At 35.1% G+C, this 25566-nt stretch overlaps 1 protein-coding gene across 8 annotated transcripts in view; it reads right to left on the reverse strand.

Annotated features, from left to right (window-relative positions):
• Positions 1 to 25566, reverse strand: part of KHDRBS2 (KH RNA binding domain containing, signal transduction associated 2) — a 584438-nt gene that overhangs the window by 380143 nt on the left and 178729 nt on the right. For 7 of the 8 annotated variants that reach the window (XM_055136314.1, XM_055136313.1, XM_004605877.2 and 4 more), the window contains exon 3: positions 15066 to 15182. The exons of the other annotated variant lie outside the window; for it this stretch is intronic. In XM_055136314.1, coding sequence (XP_054992289.1) covers positions 15066 to 15182 — 117 coding nt within the window. The remainder of the gene's footprint in view (positions 1 to 15065; positions 15183 to 25566) is intronic. 8 annotated transcript variants of the gene reach the window in all.

The following is a 25566-nucleotide window of genomic DNA, read 5'->3' on the forward strand; positions in this document are numbered from 1 at the left end:
AAGAGGGCAAGGGCAAGTCTATATGATATATCAACTAATTTTTATTCCAGGAAAAATATGTTTAAATGTTAGTAATAGTTCTGTAGTACATTGGAACCAAGGGTAGAACGAGGCCCAGAGGAAATCAAGGCAGGTAAGAGCTAGTGCAGAAATTTACCTTAAGACAGATGACTGCAACAATCTGGCACTGCTGGTTTATATAAAACAATGCTTATGAAAAATATATTTATATAATTTCATTCTGGCTTATAATTTTCAGAATAATGTATAGAAAACTGAAAGGGGATTTTCTATAACATTCAGTAAAACAGGCTGTGATCAACTGCATAACCATAAAACTATGTAAGGTTGAGGAGAGGAAAAATTCATTTGAAAAACGAATCAAAGGTTTCAAGCTACAAAATGTCTTCTCCAAAATTCCATGCTGCTTTTAGCAGGATTAACATAGAGGTGAATCAGGTACTCACATCTCTATACATAATATATATTATCAAACCCCAATGTATAGGCACTTAAATCAGGTATCTTAAGCACAAAGTGCTATCTGTCCCTATTCCATCCAGGTGAAGAATATTCGCTAAAGTAGGTAAAAGGAAGATTCATAATATTTTAATAAATATACCTAATGCATAAAGCCTAGATTATAAATCAGGAGCATAGTTAACTCAAACCTCCATATCCTAAAGATATACTGTAAAAATACTTTGTTTCTGTTCTACTTTTCTCATGGGTAAGAGTTTTAAAAACATCGAGAAAACATCAAGGCAAATTCTATTTCTTTCCATATACGGCTCCTTGAAACTGAAGAGGTAGCTTATGCAAGCTATCTTCAGAAAATACATTCTTAGCTTTCTGCTCCATTTTTTGATGTGGAGTAATGGCATAGCTCTGAGTAAACTCCAATACTCTGAAGCAAATGGCTGTCTCTTGGACATAATCTATTTTGGTTAGTCAAAATTTAGGAATTAGGGATTCAGAAGAAAAGGGCTCAGTAACTTAGAAAGCCTGCCTTGCAATCTGTATAAGGTCATGAGTGAATGTCCATTGTGACCACATGGCCAAGGATGATCAAGGCCACTTTGCTGCTTGGCCCTGTTCTACTGCCTGCTGTCACCTACACCACCAGATATGTCTGCAGGCACTGAGGTTAGTTGTGTGAAGGCACAACAGTAAGGCATGTTTCCCGGTGAGGATAACAATGAATCATGTGCAAGAAACATAATGAGAAATGACAACCCTTGGTGTGCTCTACCAGAGAATGTATGAGCACCATCACACTGCAAGTGCATAAAGGTGGAGGCACCAGTCAGGCATGTGTAACCTAAAGTCGTACAATGTCAACAACGACAAAGAGTAAAGGAGAGTAAGGGGGTTAAAACAATAAACTAAATGAATATCTATCTTCACAGATAACTTAAAAAAATAAATACCAGTAACTATTTGTATGTGTGTGCAAATAATTTGGAAAAAATTTTGTATCTCTGATCAGTTGAATTAACCTGCTTAACCCAAAATTCACCTCCATAATATTACAAGTGGTCAGGTTTAGTTATTATGTCTCAAGTTTTATGGTAAAATTGTGAAAGCGAAATACCTAGCTTTGCCTTAGTCAAGAAATCTTCCTTAAGGAAAACGATAATCATGCTAAAAGTCTCCACATAGTTTAATTATTATAGTAATGTTACTATATAAAGTATCAATGAAACTTTTCAATGAAAATATAAAAAGTTGGGATGCTGAAAATATTTGAACTATCAAAAGGGAAGGCTACAGATACTAGGTGAATGGCTTAATCTCTTTTCTTATTGATTATTCTAGATTGGCAGGTGCTAGTATTGACTTACAAGTTTCATTTACGTGGAACAACTGAGGAAAAGGACACTGGTTACAGACCACATAATAATCAAGATAACAGAAATAAAAACTATTCACAATTCACTTATTTTTTTTTAATTTTAAATTATTTTGCATTTAAAGTTTTGTCAATAGACAACATGCAGAAAATGAATAAATCCTTCAGAAATTACTCAATAAAACTTGCAAATAATAACAATAAATTACTTTTCAAAATACAAAGGGAAGAGAAAGCCATACATCTACTCTTGAAAAACAAAAAGTAGTAAATAGAGGATGTTATAAGCATAGGAAGATAAACCTTTATGTTTTTAAAGACAGGAATGTAGATGACAGGGTGACTAAGATGTTTGCGTAGGGATGACATCTATTCCATCCCAGGCTCTGCTTATGATTTCCTTAGGACCACTATACATGATCCCTGCACACAAAGGCATAAGGTAAGTCCTGAGTACAGAAAGATAGGGCTCCAAAATATAATAACCACAAAGGCATAAGGTAAGTCCTGAGTACAGAAAGATAGGGCTCCAAAATATAATAACGACTAAAGTCTTAGAAATATATCAAATTGTCTTAGTTAAAAGTCACATTTTGTTTGTCTCCAGTTTTCAAACCTTTCTTTGAAGCTGAAAGGATTGAATTGGCAATGATATCCCTATAAAAGTTAGGGATGTCTTTTTTATACAATAAACTAGGCACAAAAATAATTGCATACCAATTTATAGTAAATCTAAACATTCTAATTTTACCAAACTATTAGAATTATGCTCTCAAAATTAAAAAGTCCTAGTTTCTACAAAAATAATGCAAAACAATAGCTTTTTACAAAAAAAAAATTAGAAAGCTAATATTTTTATAAAGAATGTAAGATAATTCCTGATACTTAGGTGTGAAGAATGGAATACTATGTAGCTGTCAGGAAACATGAAGTCATGAAATTTGCATATAAGTGGATCAACATGGAAAGTATCATGTTGAGTGAAATGAGTCAGAAAGAGACAGACATAGAAAGATTGCACTCATATGTGGAATATAATGTAACTGAGAAGTACAAGTTGGCAACGATGCAACTTCTGGCAGATGTCTCTCTGGACTTAGTTACTAAAATACTAAATTACAGAAACCCAAAACTGAGAGGCCGCTAAGTGTGGTCACTCGACCTCATACCTCTTCATCCTCAGCAATGGAAAACAAATTATCTAATGCTTCCTTTTCAGCAGGTCTGACTTTAGGGGAGAGACTCTCCAAACAATAATAGTGAGTTTTGTTGAAATATTGTATGCAATCAAAATGAAAGTAAAGTGAAATTTATTAGTTACACAGATGGGGGGTGCTTAGGGTGGGGGGGGCTAGGGGCGTGGGGGGGTTTGGGGTGTGAGGGGGCGGGGTGGAGCTATACTGGGATTCTTGGTGGTGGAATATGAGCACTGGTGAAGGGATGGGTATTCGAGCATTGTATAACTGAGATTTAAATCTGAAAACTTTGTAACTTTCCACATGGTGACTCAATAAAAAATTAAAAAAAAAAAAAAGACTTTACTTAGCCTAAGCCTTGTTGACAGAGGTGGGCAACAGGGACACAGTTTGTACAGAGTCCCTTATGAAAGGGAACATAGGGGCTGGAGTGATAGCACAGCAGGTAGGGCACTTGCCTTGCACTTAGTTGACCCGGGTTCAATTCCCAGCAACCCATATGACCCCCTGAGAACTGCCAGGAGTAATTCCTGAGTGCAAAGCCAGGAGTAACCCCTGTGCAGTACCGGGTGTGACCCAAAAAGCCAAAAAGGGAACAGAGAAATCATTCCTGGCTGCAAAAAGTTAAATGATGCAAACAATTGTGTTTATGGAAAAATATACAGTTTTATTTATATCTGCGCATGGCTCTTTTTTTTCACTTCACTCTTTGTGAATGAACAATACGCAGAATTAAAAACTGAACCCTGATGCTGCTATTCACTAGACCAAGAAACTGTAGAGTTTTGCTTTATTCTTCACTCTGTTGGCATCAGTCAAAAAAAGAGAGATAGAAATAGTGAGAAAGAGAGCTCTTTACTTTTTATTAAGTATTGTCAAGAACTCAAACAAAATTTAAAATATTTATGACAATTCTACTTCAAAGGAAGGACTCAAGAAATTTATGAGTGATACAACTACCATTCACTATAGAATAACTTGGGAAGTTAAAAAAACTAATAAGGAACAAACAGAATACTAAGTCAAATAAACATCAATACAACTAATGAAATTCAGAATCTAAATTAGTGCTGATAGTGCACTTGAGTTAAGTGCAGGATTTTTCTCACTAGCATTCCCACTCTGGGCCCATTATCCTCTTAACTGCAGCTCTAAATTCCCTAAGCTGTGCTAAAACAAGTCCTACAAGTTTTTCTTCAAAGAACATGACTTAGATTAGGGTCATGTTTCAAATATCTGAAACATTTATCAGCATCTTTCTAAAAATATACAAATAAGAAAGACCCTTTTTTTTCAAAAGCTTTTCCCAGACATTCAAAAACATCATTTGTCTTTTAGAAAACCATCCTCACTAACGTTAGCATTAAAATCAAACAGAAATTAGAAAGCCATTTTATTACAAATTAAAAAAAGTCATATTGAAAATGTCCCTTAATTTCATTTGTGTCCTATTACAATAATGATACATCCATATGGGTCAAATGTTTTGGCTATCAAATACAGGATCAAAGCAATAATAGGGCCCAATGTAAAAAGAAAATCAATCTAATGTTAGTATATGAAATATATGAAAGATGGACAACCAAATATTCAATCTTTGTAGCTTTGAATAATTTTAAATATATGACTAGAGGTCAGAGAGGCAGTACAAGGAATAAAGTGCATACTTACCTGTGTTCAAGCGAGAATCTATTCCCAGCACTGCATGCTTCTCTATACTTCACTGGGAACAGCCTAGAAGCTTCCCAAGCACCATGAAGTATGTGGCTCAAGGGGCCCCCAGAGTCAAAGAATGAACCAGATAATCCCCATCCAACAGTGTCTGATGGCACCACATTCTTTGGCCTCTGTGTGAATCATCAGGAGCCTGACTTGGGAATCACCTCTCCCTCAGTTTATATGTAAAATATGCAGGGAATAATAATGGTCTTTGGAAACCTATATCATCCTACAATTCTGCTTAGGAATTCACCCCTAGGAAATTGGTTAGCAAAATTCCTCAAAAGGATCATTAGTTCTCTGGAGGGTTTTTTCATGGATACTTTAGGATTCCACACAGATGATCGCAGCCTCTTTTACCCTGCTTTCAATATGCAATTCTTGTCCAGAGTGATCATTTCCAACTAGTACTGTCATAACGGACCCTCCTCTATCTTTTTTTTTTTTTTGGTTTTTGGGTCACACCCGGCGATGCACAGGGGTTACTCCTGGCTCTTCACTCAGGAATTACCCCTGGTGGTGCTCAGGGGACCATATGGGATGCTGGGATTAGAACCCGGGTCAGCCGTGCAAGGCAAACGCCCTACCCGCTGTGCTATCGCTCCAGCCCCACACTCCTCTATCTTAATCACCCTCCATCTCCCACACCATTGACCCAACCACTGACCCGTCCTCCTGGACTGCTTTACCTGATGTTGGATATTAGTTTCATGCTTTTTTTTAATCTCACAAATAAATGCAGTCTTTCTATATCTGCCCCTCTCCTTATGACTCATTTACTCAGTATAATACACTCCAAATCTAATGATTTATAGGCAAAATTTCATTTTTCCTAACTTCTGTGTAGTATTCCACTGTGTAGATGTACCAAAGTTTCTTAATCCATTCATCTGTTCTGAGGCATTCAGGTTATTTTCAGATTCTGACTATTATGAATAGTGCTGCAATGAACACAGCAGACAATGTTTCTGCTGAGTGTTTTTGGATCCACCAGGGTATATTCCCAGAAGTGGTATTGTTGGGTCAAATGGGAACTCAATTGCTATTTTTTTTTCAGCAAAAAGGATACACACATAAAGGTATATACAGATAAAGGGATATGCATGATAACCTTTAGCATCTATATAGTAAACCATTATGCCTACAATGAGAGAGAGAAAGTGAGAAAGAGAGAGAAGAGAGAGGGAGGAAGAGAGAGAGAAGAGAGAAGTGCCTGCAATAGGTGCACGCTGGGTAGGGGGTGGCTTGAAGGGGTGGGAGAGAAACTAGGGACAGTAGTGCTTGGAAATTACACTTGGCAGAGGGATGGGTATTGGAACATTTTATGACTGAAACGCAATCATGAACAATTTTGTAAGGCTCTTTCTCATGGTGATACAATTTTTAAAAGTACACTATAAAATACACTTCTGAAACTTACAATGATGTAAATAAATTTTATCTTATATATTGAATTTTTAAAAAATCAATTATTTTCTCTTATTCCAATGTATATGCCTTTGACTTGAATGCTGAAATTTTTGGTCTCTTTAGTAGAATTTTGAATGAAATGTTGTATGTGTTCCTGGAATCTGCTGTTTCTTGATCACATAAGAAAATCAACAATTTGACCATGACATAATGTCACCTATAAGTTTTACTGTGTATTTCCTTGAGAAAAATATAGAGTCCTTTAATAGTTAAAAAAATAATAAAAAAACAGTATCTTCAATCGCACAGGTGCTGCAGGTAATCCTTATGGTGTGTGTACTGGATGGCTTGCTACTAACTCTAAGAGATCTTGTAATGGCTAAAAATCAGCAAATCAGTATTCTAAGCACCAAAAAAAAAAATGCTATGTTATTTGCTTTTCAGATAAGACATCTTCAACAAGTGATTTATTCCCAAAGATGAACTAAAAAAGAAAACTGACCTTATCATGGTCTAGGGCAGAACCTTTCTATACCAAGTAATTTACTTCACCTTCTGGGATCCATTGAGCTTCCCCAATAAAATACTGGAGCATTTGCTTTGTCAGTTGGCAATAAAATTAAGAAGTCTTATAGAGAAATTACAATTACCTACCCAATTAACCTTGAATCTCATGACATTAAACGAGACATTCAAAAGTGCAGAAATCCTAAGCCAGTTTTACAACTAGTCTAGCACATTTTGCTAGAATGCTCTATTTTGGTATCTGATCTCATAAAATTTTTCTACCAGCAAAAAAAATCTTTAAATTGATTTTCTTAGAAGTCCATACTATTAACTCTGATGTAAAAACTGATGTGTTTCAAACATTTGAGATTATGCTTCAGCAAACTCAATATTATTTGCAAGTAAGAACAAACAAAAACACAATGCTAAACATAAGCACCTTCAGAACTTCAATGATTTTGTGATTTTTTTGCCATGAAAAACAATTAGAAACAAAGAAGAGAAAGAATCAAATATTCAGGAAATAATTATGTGCACTGAAAATCATTTAATTTTGAAAGTAGCAAGAATATGTTTTTATAGTGTGGCATAATTTTTCCATGCCAAGCATATCTAATATACTGGGAATTTTATTATTATTGCCGTGGTAATAGATACTGTGAGAATCACACAAAGTACAAAAGGGATAAATCATATCTGCCCCTGTGCTATAGACTCAAGCAGCTTCTGACGAAAAAATGGCTGTAGGCTGTTATCTAGAGATTCTTAACTTGGATGTGTGGTACCTGGGCTAGAATCATTCCAAGGTTGTGCTCAAAGAGGACTTTCATAAGCATTTACCCATATATATCAAGATCTCCCTATTTAACATTGGTTCTGTCACAGGAAACAGGCCAGGAGAGTCAGCATCTGTGTAAGGCTGTATTGTTCAAAGAAACTGTTCTTGCAAATGATAGAGAAAATATACAGTTTCTTACAGTGTACTTTTGAAAACATAAAGCAGTACATTCTATGCCTCCTAACTGAAAAAAAAAAGAAAAAAGCCACACAATCTATCCAGATAGAAGGAAAAGAACATATGATGCTAGACCTCTCTGGATGAAATGGCAAATAATTTGTAGTCATACACAAAACTTTACTACTTCATGATCTGTTGTTGGAATATATGAAGAATTTAATGCAAGACTTTTATTCTAAAGTTAGTGAAAACTTATTTACACCTAAAATTAGTGAATATGATAACATGCACAATCATGTCTCACTAATATCGCTATGTATTCTCTCTTTAATCCAGATCTATAAAATTACTTGGCCATGTGGTATCTAAATATATCATAGGTCAAAATATACTTGTATTGATTTACTATTCAAACATGAGTGTTGGCGTATTCTCATAAAGTACAGATTTGTAATGCATTGTTCCTTATCACATAGTTCAGGTAGGACTATTTATATGTTGCTCTAATTTTTCAGAATCATTTAACAAAGAGACTGGAGAATGAAGTGAAGAGCGAAAGTAAGACCTTACCTAGCTGTGATTATAACACACTCCTTATTCTTTACAAACATAAATGCTCTTTTACTATCTGTGGAAGCCAAAATCATCCAGATAATCTACCAACAGAACAAACCATGAAAAAGAAATATCAGTGACCCGTGCAGTTTATTAAGGTCATGGTTAAAATTAAAATACAAGTGTCTGGACTCTTGATTTTGTGGGTTACAAATTAAGTTGTTGATTGGGATATCAGATAATCGAAACAAAACTCTGTAAACAATTACAGTCTGAGAAGCAGGAAGCATGGATTCTCCCATTCAGGATTTAAGAGGCTGCTGTGTCTTTGATGTGAGGCATAGCCCAGAAGCTAAAAGGAGAAAAGGGTGATGGGAGCAGGGATCACACCTACATTGCCCACCAGGCAGCCACATCACTTTGATGGGTTTCAGTTGATTTTGCTGTTGATAAAAATCAATCTCTCCACCAAATCAGAAAGGATTTACTACAGTAGTCACCACCAAATACAGAAGATATATTATAATACAGAAACAGCATGCAATTAGCACATCAAAGAGAGAAAGGCATGCCTTGAGAATTCTCATGTTTTTCAAATGCAGCAGCTCCATCAGGTAATACTCCACACTTAACAGATAATCAGCATCATGTTTGAAACTCAGGGCCATGACTGAAACTCAGGGCCATCATTTCAACTTTATTAACAAAAATGCCAAAATGTCTTTCATTACATTATGATTTACTCACACATGGTCTGATTTCCATTTGAGGAAAATAAACCAGTGTGCAAGGAATGCATTGTGTGCATTCATGCTATTTCCTCACTCTTCTCTTGTTGTGTGCAGCTGTCTGATTATCTCTAACTTTTCTAATCTTTTTTTCTCAGAGATAATAAGTTGGCTCCTCGCTGTTTTCAAAGTTAAGCCTGTAGAACCACTGCTTCTACAGCTCTCCCTCACTGATACTTGCCATTAGCCCCACTGAAAATAAGAACATTCATTCTCTCCAAAGCTCCAGTAAGTTAACACTGAAGAATCCTCGCAAGCAAGTACTAGTGAAGTCAACATCTGCTTGGCTATTTAGAACTGGTTGACCAGATGGTGCATGAAGGACTTCAATTTAAAACAAGTTTCTAAAATGCCAGTTAATTTTTGGAGGTACTTTGAAACAGGGCAAATAAATGGTGTATTTAACTCTGTATAGCTTTAAGAATATTTTTATCATCACCGTTTCAAAGTCTGTTTCTGCTCAACTAATTCTGAAGAGGTTGAGGAAGACTAGGAGCGTTCATATATTCTGATGATTATGGACAAAATAATGACTTTAGGGTAGAATTTTTACTTACATTACTTCCTCTAATATTACAATGTTTCTGCATTTTTTAATTGTTCATTTGCTTACACAGTCATCTGTTAGGTCTAAAAAAAATGAGTATTTCCCAACATTATTCAAAAACAAATTTATATTCCTTAGACCCGTCTTAATATAGCATACTGCTCAAATTACCTTTTATTTTGGCTTTTTTGGGGGAAGATGGGCCATATCTGGAGGTTCTCAGGGTTAACCCTAACTCTGTACTCAGGTATCACTCCTGGCAGTGCTCAGGAGTCCATATAGAGAGCCAAGGATCAAATCCAGGTTTCCCACATGCAAGGCAAGCGCCCTACTGACTCTACTATACTCAGACCTTCAAATTATTTTTCTATATCATAAGATTATGCGTAATCTGAAAACTGAGATTTCTATAGATTGAGAAGTCTATTTCTATAAAACACAAATAAATGAGTTTGTCATTTTTTACACCTACTAACTCAAATTTTTTTTCATTTCTTAATTGCTTTTCAAAAGTATTGAATCTATTGCACTGATTTATTCAGCTAGAAGCTTTATGAGGTTTTGAACTCTATCCCCTATTTGTTTTATTTTTACTTAATATCAAATTTAATCATATTTCAGAACATAGCAAGTGTAAAAGAACTATGTGTAAAGTCATTTTATTCTGATTTAGAAAATTCTCTGCTTTCCTTTAATCGTGAAGTAAAATAAAATTTAGCAGACTGCAACAGCCTAGAAACACAATGTTGATTTCCTAGAAAGTTGAGGTGAGCCAGTATTTGCAGACAAGGTCATTAAACAAATCTGTCTGCAAAGAAACTTCTGATACTGCAGAGCAAGCTGCTGACCCAGGTTTTGGAAGCAGGAGGACAAGTAGCTCCTTGCAATGCTTCAGCTAGTTATTCATATATTTTTAATATGTGGAATAACTTTTTTTTAATTGCAGCAGTATATTTATATCTTTTCTAACTTTAGGTATAATCTTGATGTAAACACAATATCTTTTCTAACTATAGGTATAATCTTTATGTAAACACAACTAACCTTTGTAGAATTAAAACACCAAACACCCTTACACTGATAGCAGAATGATTTTCATTATACTTTCAATGAGATTTGGGATGAACAAATACAGGACAAAAGGAAACGGGTATCTGTAAGCTTTGAGATGCGTGAAGCCCTAGGTCATATCTCAATATCCATTACCCTCCTTTCTTCCTTCTTTGTTTCCTTTCTTTAATATATTTTGATTTCCTTCCTTCCTTCCTTCCTTCCTTCCTTCCTTCCTTCCTTCCTTCCTTCCTTCCTTCCTTCCTTCCTTCCTTCCTTCCTTCCTTCCTTCCTTCCTTCCTTCCTTCCTTCCTTCCTTCCTTCCTTCCTTCCTTCCTTCCTTCCTTCCTTCCTTCCTTCCTTCCTTCCTTCCTTCCGTCCTTCTATCCCTCCAATCCTCCCTCCCTCTCCAACTCTCTCCCTGCCTCCCTTTTTCTCTTTCTATCATGCTGGGAACACCTGGGGCTTACATATTGAAGGCAAATTTCTCTATCTCTGAGTCATATTACCAGACCTTCAGGTTTTCTCAATCTTTTTTTTTCTCCCCTATTGCCAGGGGACTGGTAAACTGCACTGCACTTGCTTTAGGAACTCAGGTTTATGTTTTTTCAGATGTAACGTACCACCACAAAAGCGTGCCAAACCCAGCAGCGGAGCCTACTAAAACTCCTGCACCCTTTGTCTGTGCACGGAACATCATACCCACTATCGAAATACATGGTTTTGATTTGGTCCTATTTCTTTGCTGCTGCCCCACCCCTTTTACTAAACTTATGAGTGAAACACCATCCACATGAGACTTTTTAGGGGGAGGTTTTAATCCTTATCCTTTTTTAGTTATGTCACCCACATTACACCCTCACATTCTATCCATGTGGTCACAAATGACAAAAAAATCATCTTGTTTACAGGTGAGTGGTATTCTTTTGTATATTTATAGTAAATTGACTTTATAGAATCATCCATGCCTAGAACATATAATATTTCCAAAGCTTTGGATTTTTTTCTCTTTTCTTTGTGCATGGTTTTATATGTATAAGTAAATACAACAATATGGTATATGAATATAAATTTTTATCTATATATATCAATACATGTCTACACATATACATATATACAAACACAGATTTTCATTTTCATATATTTTATGTTGAAATATATATTAGAAAGCCACATGGTCATGTTCTTTATGTAAATTTATAAATCTAGAACATAAGAGAGTTTGGACATAAATATTTGAGGTTCTGAAAAACATCTATGGCAAGCATCGGTGAAGAGGAGAAATTTTTGAATATCATCTCATGGGCATGGAATGTCTAGAAGAGAAATATGATTTATTCACAGGACTGAAGGAAATAAAGAAAGCATGAGAGTAAATGATTACAAATATCTTTCTTGGTAAATACCTAAAAAGTTGACAAAAAAATCAGAATACAATCAAATGGGGATAATCTAATAATATGAACACATATTACAAGTAAAGATAACAGTTGTCATATAACTACAAATGCAGATGTGATTATCAATACAAATGGTATTTCCCAAGGATTATATTCACATTTTTGTATTTTTGTGTTCTTTCTGCACATATTTCTAAGCTAGTTTCACCACAATATCCTCTGATACTTTGATAAAATATTCCTCCAAAGACTATGGACCCTTTTCTCTTATTATTTTATTTAACTCATGACAATTACCAAAGCTGAAAGCATAAACTGCATTGTTATTCAATTATTGATTTACATCTCTCCAGTTAGAATATAAACTCAAAAAGGCAAATATTTTCTGTTAAATTAATCACAGTGCATTATGACTATGAACAAGTAGAATGATTAATAAATATCTCTAATTTACATGCAGACATATGCCCATTTGGCATTAGTACATGTACATATGCACACATATACAGTGCCATTGCAATTTCAGATTAATTAATTCATTACAACTTTTCTTCTCATGTAATGTTATGTCATGGGTGGGGAAAAAAACAGCCTGTAGACTTTATCATCTGGCTAGGGCCAGGTCTATAAAGGAACTGACACATATACTTCTTGTTGGCTGCCTAAGCCCAGTCTGCCTGTATTGGATTGCTCATAAATGATGTCTAAATATAATAACACCCCCTGGCAGAAAAAAAAAGTTTGTCACTCCTATGTTTATGAGCAAAAGAGAAACATACCAATAAATTATTTCCCAGACTTACTTTTATTTTAATCAAGTGATTATCAAAGATATGATTTTCAAATAGGGGCCAGAGAGATCAGACAGTGGGTAAGGAATTTGTGCCACAGCTGGGTTCTGTTCCCAGCACCATATTTAGTTCCCTGAACACCACCAGGAGTGAGCCCTGAGCACAGAATAGGGAGTAAGCCCTGAGCATGGCTGAGTGTCACCCCTAAACCAAAGTTTTTTCAGAGATGTGATGTATGTGATTTATTTTGGCTGTGTATTCTACACTCCTAACAAGTAGCATCTTGAGATTAAAAATGATCCATTCTACCTGCAATACATTAATGTTGCTGCTACTGCATTATTGAATGCTTTTATTTTTATTCATTTTTGTGACATTAGAATCAAAATAAGCAAATCACAGACAAATATGATGCCTCACAAAAACGTAATCAATAATAAAACAAAATTTTAAATAAAAATTAATCTCAGTAAATTAAATGTGGTGAAAAGTTAAAAGAAGAAATATTTTTTTACTACATCTCAAATATTTATGGTAGGTTTTGTCATGATCACAGAACAAACAGAATTCAGTTTAAGCTGTAATATGCAAACATATGAAAAGTGATTCCTGAGTACAGAATCAGAAGTAAGTCCTGAGCACTGCTAGGTGTGGTTTAAAAACAAAGCAACAGGGAACCAGAGATAATAGTGCAGTGGTTAAGGTGTTTGCCAGGATTGATTCATCAATACAGGACAGGAGTAACACCTGAGCATTGCCGGGTGTGGCCCCAATCTCCCCACCCCCAAAATAAAGCAAGAAAGAAAGAAAAGAAGAAAGAGTATTTTAAAAGATTATTTCCTGTAACAGACATTTACAGAAGAAGAACCGATAGAGAAACAAATGTCTGATGCAAACATTAAAGAAAGTGAAGCAACATAAATATATTCAATGTGAAGTCGTAATGTAGATTATGAAGTACTTGCCAACTAAATCACAAAAATATTAAAATGAATATAAATAAAGAGAGAGATTATATGATTCTCACATATCCAGAGATTATGTAAATTGATTAGTGGAAGAATTCTAAGTTAATCACCTATCTAGAAAAAAGCAGGATTGCCTCTCAGATAGATAATTTATCTCGTTATTTCTTCTAAATGTACTAAAAGAAACAAGATGGAAGAGAACTGGCAGGAAAGCAGTTATGGTTTAGAAATAGAGTTGAAAGTAACCAAAAGTCAAAGAGATAGTAAAGCTGTAAGAACACTTATTGCACCTGACCAACCAGCTTTGCACCCCTGATACTGCAATTGTTTCATAATTCCAGGAATGATCCCTAAGAACAAACTGTCAATAAAAGCCCTGGAAACACCTGGGTGTGTGACCCCAAAAACAAAAGCAAAATATAGAGAAACAGAAAAAGAGTGAAACAGATCATATAACTACAACAAAAAAATAATAATGTGGATGTGATTTATGATAGCAAAGAAGAAAAAAGATAAAAATCAACATCACTTTAAAAAAACTATAGTAAGAAATGTTTGAATATGATATTTCCAAAATAAATTACTAAATCAGGGAAGTCTGATCTTGTTAAATGATATATCATATCCACCCTCTGTAAGTATCTTCAAAAGATCCTCTAAGGATATATACTTAAAGTATTGCTTTAATTTTTCAAAATTATCGTATTCAGCACAAAGAAGAATGGACTCAATTTATGTGATGTGAAATGTAGCTCAGGTGTGAAATAAACAATTTCAAACAAAGAAAAGAATATATTTTTTAGCTTATTTTTCTTTAGGTCAGAAGAGCTGTTTAATATTAAAATGTTTCAAAAATGAAATAATTCTCAGGATTGCAGATAAACATTTGAAATAAATTTAAGCATGCAAGAGTACAAAAGTAAAACAGATCATATAGCTACAATAAGAGAATAATAACATGAACATGATTCATGATAACTGAAGAAGAAAAATAGATGAACGTTAATATTTAAAAAGCAAAAACTAGACAGAACACAGCATAAGTAAAAATAGTAGCAATGCACACAAAGAATTGAAAGCAAATAAAATTACAGAATAATATCATGTTCTGAAAAATAAGTCACTAATTGATTTTTATAGAAACAGAGGAAACATGAGAAAATGCAACAGAATATTCTCAAAAAGTAAATATCCCAGAGAAAAAAGTAATAGTGAAGATATGGTTGTATATTTACTGATGTGTGTGAGAAGTTGTATATGTTAAATATGTTATGGTTAAATATGCTGTAGTAAGTTGTATTTAGTCAGTTGTATGTGCTAGTACCTTTGCTTTATCTCTCATTGATCCTTTGCCCAGGATAGACATTTTAGCGCCAGTTTCTTCTTGTAGCCTCTTCAAGGAGTTTCCTCTTGGTCCAAGCAATTTCCCCACAAAGTTGAACTAGAAAACAAATCCATAAGAATTTGGGGGTTAAAAAGAAAAAAATGACAGTTTGAGCTAAGAACATAGGGAGTGTTTTGGGTTCTTCAACTTTTAAGGCTGAGAATTATGCCATGCACAGCACCCACATAAAAAGGGAAAAAGTGTTTGGTTATTACTCTTGTTAATTATTTTATTATTTTTATTATTTTCAAATTTTATTTGAGTCCACAGGCTTTGCAACACTAGTATAATACAGTGTCTTTCTTACAGTGTTCCACCCCACCGGTGATCCACAAGAATGACAACTTTCCTACACCGTCTCAGGGTCCCTGTGAAACTTCCCCTACAAAATTTATTTTATTTTTGGATGCAGGAAAACAAGTGGCTGTACTCAGTGCTCACTCCAGGTTCTGAGCTCAGGGATCACTCCTGGCAGCCTTGCAGGTCAAATAGAACCAGATCAGGATGCGTGCGAGGCAAGTATGCACTGAACTATCTCTCCAGCCCCTACATTTTAAAGTTATAATATACCATCTATTTTTAATGACATTTTTTTTCTTAGCAATTTAAAAGAGAGTCTCTTGCCCGCATGCCTGGCTGTCTTCTCTGGGGCTGCTCGGAGGGGATGGGCTCCAGCTTCCCTCCCAACTCCGAGCAGAGCTCCCGGAGGCCAAAGACCACCAGAACCTAGCTACAGCCATGCTGGATGCCCCTCTCCACACGTTCGTACAGGCCTCATGCATGAATGTACCGGCAGAGGAACCCAGGTGTGTGTAATTCCATCAATGGCCAACATCCAGAGACTTAAAAACAAGCTCCCAGATATCTTGTAGCCTACTTCTCCCTCTGGGAGAAACTGGCAAGCTTCTGAGAGTTTCCTGCCTACAAGGGACAGCCTTGCAAGCTTCCCATGGTGTATCCATATGCTAAACCCAGTAACAAGCTGGATCTCATTCCCCTGACCCTGAAAGAGACTCCAGTGGGACATCTTTGGGAGGGCCCAGTGGAGAGAAACTTCTAAGATCTCAGGGAAAGGATGAATGGAGAGGTTACTGAGCCCGCTCGAGAAATCGACGACTAATGGGGATTTCGTGATAGTGATTGTGATCGTGAATTTAAAAATCATTAATATTATGACTGCACATAATTTATAGATATAGCTAAATTAATTTGAAAAGAGCACTATAAAATATCTAGACTTTTTCTATCTAATCAGTTACTGAAATACATTATTTTGACATAAGTCTACGCACCTTCAAAACTGGGAAAAATTTTCCATCTTGACTATTTGTTAAATAAAATGTAACATTCATGTTTTGGAGTTGAATAACCAAGTGGTATTCAGGGGACCTGGGGTTCACTCTCTATGCAATGCTAGGGCCTGCAGATAAGTGCTGTTAAATATCTATAGTGCTGAGGACACCAGGACCACCCAGTGGTATTAGAAGACCCTAGGGATGTTCTTACAGTACTTGGTAGCCTCCAAGGCTACTCCTGGTGATGGTGGGGATTGTCTTGGGGTTGGGCACATTTCTATCTTAATATTAAAGTTTTTTAATAATGAGTATATCCATAATACTTTATTGCATCTTTCCTGAATTTAAGGAAAATGAAAACCAATTTTACTTCAACCTGATATTCTCTATGTAAGTGATAATATATACATATACAAGGAAATGTGCAATGCACTACATATAGAGCCTACAAACAAAACAATGTATCACAGTGGAAAAATCAAGGAGGGGAGATACTTAATTGATTTATTCATCCAAAAGTATCAGTAAAACCCAGTGAGGTAAAATCAATTATCAGAGTTGGAAGTCTGCTTCTAATAGTCAAATCAAATGGCTCAGATAAGCATTTGGTGAATTATTTTGAAAACAACATGAAGGAGTGATCCCTGATTTCGTTAAAAGGATAGAGTAGTTAATCACAACCAGGTGTGACCTCCCCACCCCTCCAAAAATAAAAATAAAAATACAGAGATTTTAGGCTGCAGCACAAACTAAGCTCAGAGTATGAACAATAAAGATAAACAGAACCAAATAAAATACCTTCTAAATTGATATTTTTCTATTATTACATCCATATTTCCATATTAAGAAATGCATATATAATCCTTTATGGTGAGAAACTAAGTGATTTTCATCTAAGTACAGAATGGAGACTGATGTCTAGTTTCAGTGGCTCTATTCAATATATTGCTAGACTATGAATTGTTGAGTATATAAACAAATAAGTCAATAGACATCATGATGTTCAGGAAGACCAACTTAGTTACTTGACTTTTCAACATAAGTGCCTAAGCAGTAAAATTTGAAATGCAAATTCTTATGTAAGACATCATGTTGAAATGTTTGTCTATTTTTTTTAAAGTTGCCAAGCGAAAATACACTTTTTAAAAAAATTATACAAGTCTTATTATATTGAGGGGCATAACAGAAAATTTTAAAAAAGCAAAAAATATTCTTTAAGAAAATATACAAAACTAGCTCTTCAAATTCAAACTACAAAGTCATAAGCAAAGATAATTAAAATCTATACTGATAAAAAAACACTTATAAATTGAATTAACATGTCACAAAGTGAGAATATAAAAATCAGCACTCATTACAAACAATAGTGTCTAGAATCCATAAAGAAATACATCGTCAATAATGTACTCAGCAGACAATACTAAACAACACAAACACACTCAGCAGACAATTCCAAAAAAAGATCTAACATTAAGAACACAGAATTATGTGTTGTATCACTGTTGGCAGCTAAAAATACTACAACTTTTGGAACTCTGGAGTAACAATACAGTAGGTAGGGCATAGTAGGTGGTGTGCTTGACTTACACAAAGTCGACTTTTGAGTTTTCTCTAGCCCTACTTGTTTTCTTTGGCTGTACCTTATTTTCCAGTGGGACAGAGCTTTAGTTCATTTTCCAGTATCTAGAATATTCTGCCCATGATTTCCTCAAGGTGTTTAATGAATACAGTCTTGGGATTGATATCAATGCTTTTAATCTGTTTCAATTAATTCTGGGGATAGTGTGAGACAAAGAGATAGTTTAATTTTTAATTAATTAATTAATTTCACAGCCCATTTGTTGAAGAAACGTTTCTTGCTCCACTTCATGCACTTTGACCTTTGTTTCAGATGTACCTTTGTTTTAGAGGTCACTTTTATGCAATCAATTCTATCATAGGGATCTGTGAATCTGTCTTTACTCCAGAATTACACAGTTTTGGTAACTACAGCTTTGTGATATAGACTAAACAACAATAAAATGAGGAAATGCAATGTTACCCATTTTATTATTATTATTCTCATAGCTATATTGGGAGTTTTATGGTTCTGTAAAAATTTTAGCAGAATTTCTTCTGTGTTTATTAAGAATCTTGTATCAGTTTTTGATGAGAATTTACTGAACCAGTAAAATATTTTAAGTAGGAGGGTCATTTTAATGATACTGCGTCTGCAAATCCAAGAATAAGGGTTGTACTTCAATTTCCTGATGTCTTATTGCACTTCATTCAGTAGTAATTTAAGTTTCCACTAAAAATATCTTTTACCTTATTTGTAAAATCACCAGGTGTAATCTTTAAATGTACAGCCAGGCATAAGACTTGGTCATAGATAGCTGTTCACAGCAGCCGAGAAAAAAAAAATTGTATTGACACTGTAAGAGTGACATCAAAATAAATTTAATAATTTAATTATCCAGAAGCTCTGCCTTTTGAACTTGAACATATGTTATTTAGCAGAAAGATGGCATTGAATAATCAGAGATTAATCTTCTAAATAGATGAAAAATACATTGTATGAGTTATGATATTGAGTATTATCTCAGGGAAGCAGAGTACTTTGTAATGTGTGCATTTTTCACAATGACAAATGTACAAGATATCATTTGCTTTTATGAACAAGTATGAATTTTTTGTAGTTTAATTAATTTATACAATTTTATCTTTTATCTCTGTGTTTCTATAGTCAACATGATGAATGGTTGACTGATGAAGGGCTTTGAACTTTTTATAAGGCAAATTGGATATTTGTTTGATATTTTTAGGGAAATCAGAAATAATTATAAAACTAATTAAGTACATTTGATGTTGTGCTTTATTATTGAAAATTAGTTTTAACATAAACCCTAAAAAGAGCCAATAAAAAAATTGTTCTGCAGTCAAAACAGAAGAATTGAAAGAACATTGGTAGGTAACCCACCCAGAAAAATACTGAATAACCAGCATTTATTCAGTAGATAATCAGTAGAAAGACTATCTGTGACACAAAACAAATGGCAATAAAGTCAGAAAAAATCAAAATCTTAGCCACTATTTTTTTGTACTTTTAGTGCTGCGAAACTAAAAATCAAACATAAAGAAAGTTGAAAAAGAAAACTCAAATGTATGGAAGGTAAATAAATGCACCTAAATATTGGATCAATGTTGAAACCAGAGGGAAATGGAAAATTTCCTAGAAACAGGAATAAAAACATGAACTAAGAGGACATATGGTCCTCAGAAAAAAATGAAGACTCTTTGCAATGCAGAGTATATCAGAAAACAGATTTTTTTAAATCCCAGATTTTTAAAAAAATAAGCTCATACCTAAAGTAAGTAGCAAATGAACAGATGAAACCTAAAATAAGTCACAGGAATAAATTAGTTAAGTTAGAATAGAATTAAATGCACTAGGGTTCAAAAAGATAAGAACCAATGAAAGAAAGAGTGTGTTTTCAAAAGATAAACTAAATTTACAACACTTAGCCAAACTCACTGTAGCAGTGCCATCCCGTTGCTCATTGATTTGCTCGAGCGGGTACCAGTAACGTTTCCATTGTGAGACTTGCTACTGCTTTTGGCAGATCGAATATGCCAGGGGTAGCTTGCCAGGCTCTACTGTGCAGGCGAGATACACTTGGTAGCTTGCCAGGGTCTCCGAGAGGGAGAGAGGAATTGAACCTGGGTCGGCCGTGTGCAAGGCAAATGCCCTACCCCCTGTGCTATCACTCCAGTCCAAAGGACTCAACAACAGCGCAAAATTTTCAAGTTCTTTATACTATTTACCAATCAATTTAGGGCATCTCTTAAAAAACAGATGTCAAGCTTCCCTTTCCATAAATATAAAAGGTGCTTTTGTCCAAACTGTCACCACCCCTTCCCTAGTTCCTTCCGGGGGGAAATAGTCATCCCCCAACATCCACCCCCACCCCCGTCCCGGTCCGCTGAGGCTGATGGACTGAAGAAAACGGGTTATGGGCTGGTGGCCAGTAACATTTTTATTAAAATCAGAAATAATATAGAAAAAGTGTAAGGGTATAAGGGTGCAGGGAACAGAGATTAACATGGGTTTGGGTGAACATAAATATAAACACGGATTTGGTTCAACATAAAGATGTAGGGCTTTGGAGCTGGAGCGATAGCATAGCGGGTAGGGCATTTGCCTTGCATGCAGCCGACCCAGGTTCGATTCCCAGCATCCCATATGGTCCCCAGAACACTGCCAGGAGAAGTTCCTAAGTGCAGAGCCAGGAGTTACCCCTGAGCATAGCCAGGTGTGACCCAAACAGCAAAAAAATATATGTATATATGTAGTACTCAGGCGATACTTACAGCTAAGCTCACTAACGAAAGAAATAGAAAAAATAACCTGAAAAAATAACATCAGAAGAAAAAGGGGAAATATAATGATGGTAGATAAATACAAAGCATCAACAGATTGAAAAACAAACACCATAAATCCACTGTTTAAGATCTGGAAAAAACACAGTATTCTTAGACTCCTCCAGCAATCCCAGTTTGGATTAATAGACAATGTGAAAAAAGAAAAGAAATAAACAATGTGAATAAAGATATTATAAGCAATAAAACTAAAATAATATTCAAAAGTTACACCAAAAAAAGCACATGAGGTGATTTTTTTAGTACTGAATTTAAATATGCCATTAAGGTGATTCATGAATCCTTGCAAAGCTTTAAAAACATAATAGAGGTATAGGGAATTTTCTGAGACCAAACTTTTCACTGACACCAAAAGAAGACATGGTGATTAAAAAGACAGAAATGAAAATAAAAACAAAAAGTAAACCTACACACAGATTGAGTTCTGTAATAAACACAGATGCAGTGATTCTCAACAAATTATTAGCAAATTGAATTGCTTAATATATAATGAATACTATGCATCTGATTAATACTCCAGGACACATAGGAAACTCCCAGAGCTGGAGGGATAGTACAGCGGATTGGATACCTTGCGAGCAGCCATCCTGGCAATCCCCAGCAACCTAAATCCTTAGTCTGCCAGTAGTGTTCCTTGAACACAATGTAGCCAAGGTATAAACCCTGAGCAAAGCCTGCTTTCCCATCCCTCAAAAAAAAAGAAAGAAAAAGGAAGGAAGGGAAGAAGGAAGGAAGGAAGGAAGGAAGGAAGGAAGGAAGGAAGGAAGGAAGGAAGGAAGGAAGGAAGGAAGGAAGGAAGGAAGGAGAAAACAAAGAAACAAAACACTAAAGAAAAGAAAAAAAAGATTTCATCATAAACACAGGTTCATTTAAAAAAATATTTTAGAGACATTCATAAAATTACCCAAGATCCATTCAAATATAAGTGAAATAAATCTCAATCCCATTGAGTATACATGTTTTATTTGATGGGAACACAATAGCATCTACTGAGACGCTCTTCTTGGCAATGTTTGAGGGCTATTTCTGGCTGTGCTCAGGGGCCCCTTTGTTACTGAATATTAAAATTTGGCCTGGACATGCAAAGAAAGCATTCCAATCCTTTTAGCTATCTCCCCATCTGAGGGGGTATACATGTGTCTATTAAGATATCTCTCCATCCTAGAAGCATACATGTATCAAAATTTCCCGTGCATCCTCCAACCACAGGATAGCTCAGAATATCTTCTTGCCTATAGATTCCAATTTCACACTTCCTAATTGGTTAAATATTTTCTTATGGTTAAAAATATTCAACCAATACTTGTTTGCAACAGATTTTATTTTCACATATGGCACTTTCCTATTAACATGTTTATATCAGCAATTTTTTCAACAACTCTGACCCTTTTAAAATAGCAGTACAGTTGGCCCCTTTTTCATTCTCTCCCTCCCTTGGATGATTTATTCTTTGTGATGGAAGGCAACCAAAAGTCATATGTATAGAATCACGGTATTTCCAGTACTTGGAGTCACCATTACATATGCTCTGTACCTTCACCTTTATCTGCACATGATACAGGTAAACTTGAATTTACTTTACTGACATTTATGTATCATCATCATATTTAATATTAGAGCCCTATCTTTATATCTTATGTAAAACATGGGGATATATTCACTTCCTTCCCCCCCCTTTAGTTTTGGGGTCCTGCCAGCAGTGTTCAGGGCTAACTCCTAGCTCTAGCTTTAGGGATCATTACTAGAGGGCCTAAGGTGATGGCACAGAATGTTGGAGACTGAATTCAAGTTGGCGGTGTGCTAGGCAGGTACCCTACCCACTGTACTTTAGCTCCAGCTCATGATTCATCTTAATCTGCAGAAATTCAGTCTCTTTTTGTTTGGAGGATTCAATGTTAAATCAATTTTAATGTTTCTCTTTGTGTTTGATTCTATTCAAACAAAATAATTTGGGGGATTCTGTACAAAAAGAAAAACTGCAGGTCTGAAAACATAAACCTTGTATAAATAGACAGGAAAAGATAAGACTTCAGATATTTATCTCAGCAAAAATAGAATTTTGGTGAGCAGGAGAACAGAGATCCATTCAATCACTGAAATATTAACTATGTAGAATTAAAATGTTATTTAGAACTAACATAGAACCATATCAAAGAAAACCAATATCAATATAACAGAATAGAAAATGATGGTTACTCCACAAAAGGGGGAAAGGAAATGTTTGAGAATTAACCATCTAACAATATCAATTTGTTGCTCTAAATTATTTCTTAAACATACTTCACCGTAATACCATAATTACAAATGATCTAAACCACCTAAAATTTGGACCAAATAATAGTACACCAATTAGGGTTCTGGTGTCCCTGTGCCAAAACAATTGTGATCTCTGGCACCATATAAGGACCTGTGAGTGTCACCAGGAGTGATCCACAGAAGTAATTCCAGAGTGCAGAGCCAAGGGTGTGGTCAAAACAGACTTGAGCGGGCACACACACATCCATACACACACACAGAAGAAAAAAGAGAAGAGAGGAGAGGAGAGAGGAGAAGAGAAGAGGAGAGATCACTCTAGACTTTATGAAATGTATACTCCTTTGGGGTAAAAATAAAATTCCAATTTAAATTTTAAAGAACTGAAGAAGTGTGACAGGATAAGTATATATGAAAGGCTATATCTCAGAGGGGAAAAATGATGTCTGCATGGCAAATATAGAAGATATTTTTGTAGAATATTGAGAAGAGAGTTGTAGAATTTAGGCATGAAAAATGACAGTTTTTTTTTTTTTCAAATCAACAAGGGAAACAGAAAGATGCAGTGGGGTGAGGAGAAACTAGATAAATAAGCCCATTGGTAGCTATCTGCAGTGATCTTGTTAAATAATAACAAAGCCTTCATATAGAATAGAGATGGCTGATTACAGACAGAAGATAAAAGACAAGGATGGTATCCTTAACAAAACTTGACAATGAATTTTACCTTTTCAGTAAAATGGCTGCATGTATAAAAAATGAAAAAAGTAATCAAATTTGTTTTTATATCTGAGTGTTGAAAGCATACATCATCAGGCATTTTACATCAGAGAATTAATAAGATTGTTGAAGAAAAAACTAATTATAAAAGGAATTTAGGGTCTAAAAAAATAAATAAAATAAAATAAAATTTGGAATTCCTATCCAACAATACAGAATAAATTATTTCAGATCTGCTTTGGGAGCAAGTTTTGGGGCTCAGGGTGGAAATATTAGAAATATGGTGGTGGTAAGTGTAATCATAGAGGGATTGATGTTTGAATGTTAAATTAAACAAATTATTGTGACCTTTATAATAATAAAATATTTTTTAAAAATGGGTAAATTTACATGTGCATGTATTATATATAATATACAATATATAACATATATATGGGTGTAGTCATATACCCAATAAAAAGACTCAACGAAACTAAAAACACGAGATTTAAACTGCAACTACTAGAACTTTGACACTGTTTTTGTCATTTTTCAGTATAAATTTTTTTAGCTATAAAATCATTTAGCTATAATGTAATTTCTTTTCTTTTTTTTGTATTCTTGGAATACAAAATTGGAATTGAGTAGTTACATCTATCACAATTTTCAGGTCTTAGAATGTGGCTTCTTTGTTTCATCTATTTCATGATTTGGCTCTGACATCTAAATTTTTAACCACTAAAGGTTAATGATTTAATATGGTCCCATTTTCCTATTACCATTTGTTGAAGGAACAATTTTATCTCTGTAATATGGACATGGTTCCTTTACTATAGATATTATGTTCAGATGTATATTAGTTATTTTAATCTCCATACTATTTCACGATCCATCTGCCTTCTTTGGTCTATCTATTTTATTGTTCACAGATACCATCAGGTAAACTTAAGATATAACTTTATAATGTTACTGTAATAGTTATATTTTTTCAATAATGAAAATATTGATTTTGTCAAAAGCTTTTGTTGTGTCTGCTAAGATAGTATTATTTTTCCATATTTAATCAGTTGTACAAGAAGGGAGACATCCACGACATTGGCAAATATCGTCCAATCTTCCTGTTATCCGTCCTCTACAAGGTATTCACTCGAGTCATCCTGAATAGAATAGGCAGAATACTAGATGAAGGACAACCATGCAAGCAAGCCAGGTTCCGAAAAGGATTCAGCACGATTGACCATATCCACAGTGACCAACTCACTGAAGTTTCGTGAGAGGTCAAGATGCCGCTCTGTCTAACGTTCATCGACTTAAAGAAGGCCTTCTATTCTGTTGAGAGTGAATTGGTCATCGAAGCCCTAGCCAAACAGGGCATTCAAACTCAGTACATCAAGATCTTCCACGAGCTGTATTATGGATTCACCACCAGGATCTCACCATTCTACAAGGAAGTAATCATTGATGTAAAGAGAGGGGTTTGGCAGGGCGATACCATTTCACTAAAACTCTTCAGTGCCACCATCGAGAACGTCATGCGATGACTGGAATGGAAAGGAATGGGAGTGAAGATAGATAGTAGGCAACTACCTACCTCCACTTCGCTGATGACATCGTCCTCATAATGCCAAACATTAGCCACATGGCACAAATGCTAGCCAACTTCGACCTCGAATGTGGAAAGGTCGGATTGCAGCTGAACCTCAACAAGACGATGCTCATGAAAAACAAACTAGTCCCTGAAGCTCTATTTGCTCTCAATGGGACGAACATCTCCG

Source organism: Sorex araneus, chromosome 4 (genome assembly GCF_027595985.1).
Source record: "Sorex araneus isolate mSorAra2 chromosome 4, mSorAra2.pri, whole genome shotgun sequence".
NCBI classification, from domain to species: domain Eukaryota; kingdom Metazoa; phylum Chordata; class Mammalia; order Eulipotyphla; family Soricidae; genus Sorex; species Sorex araneus.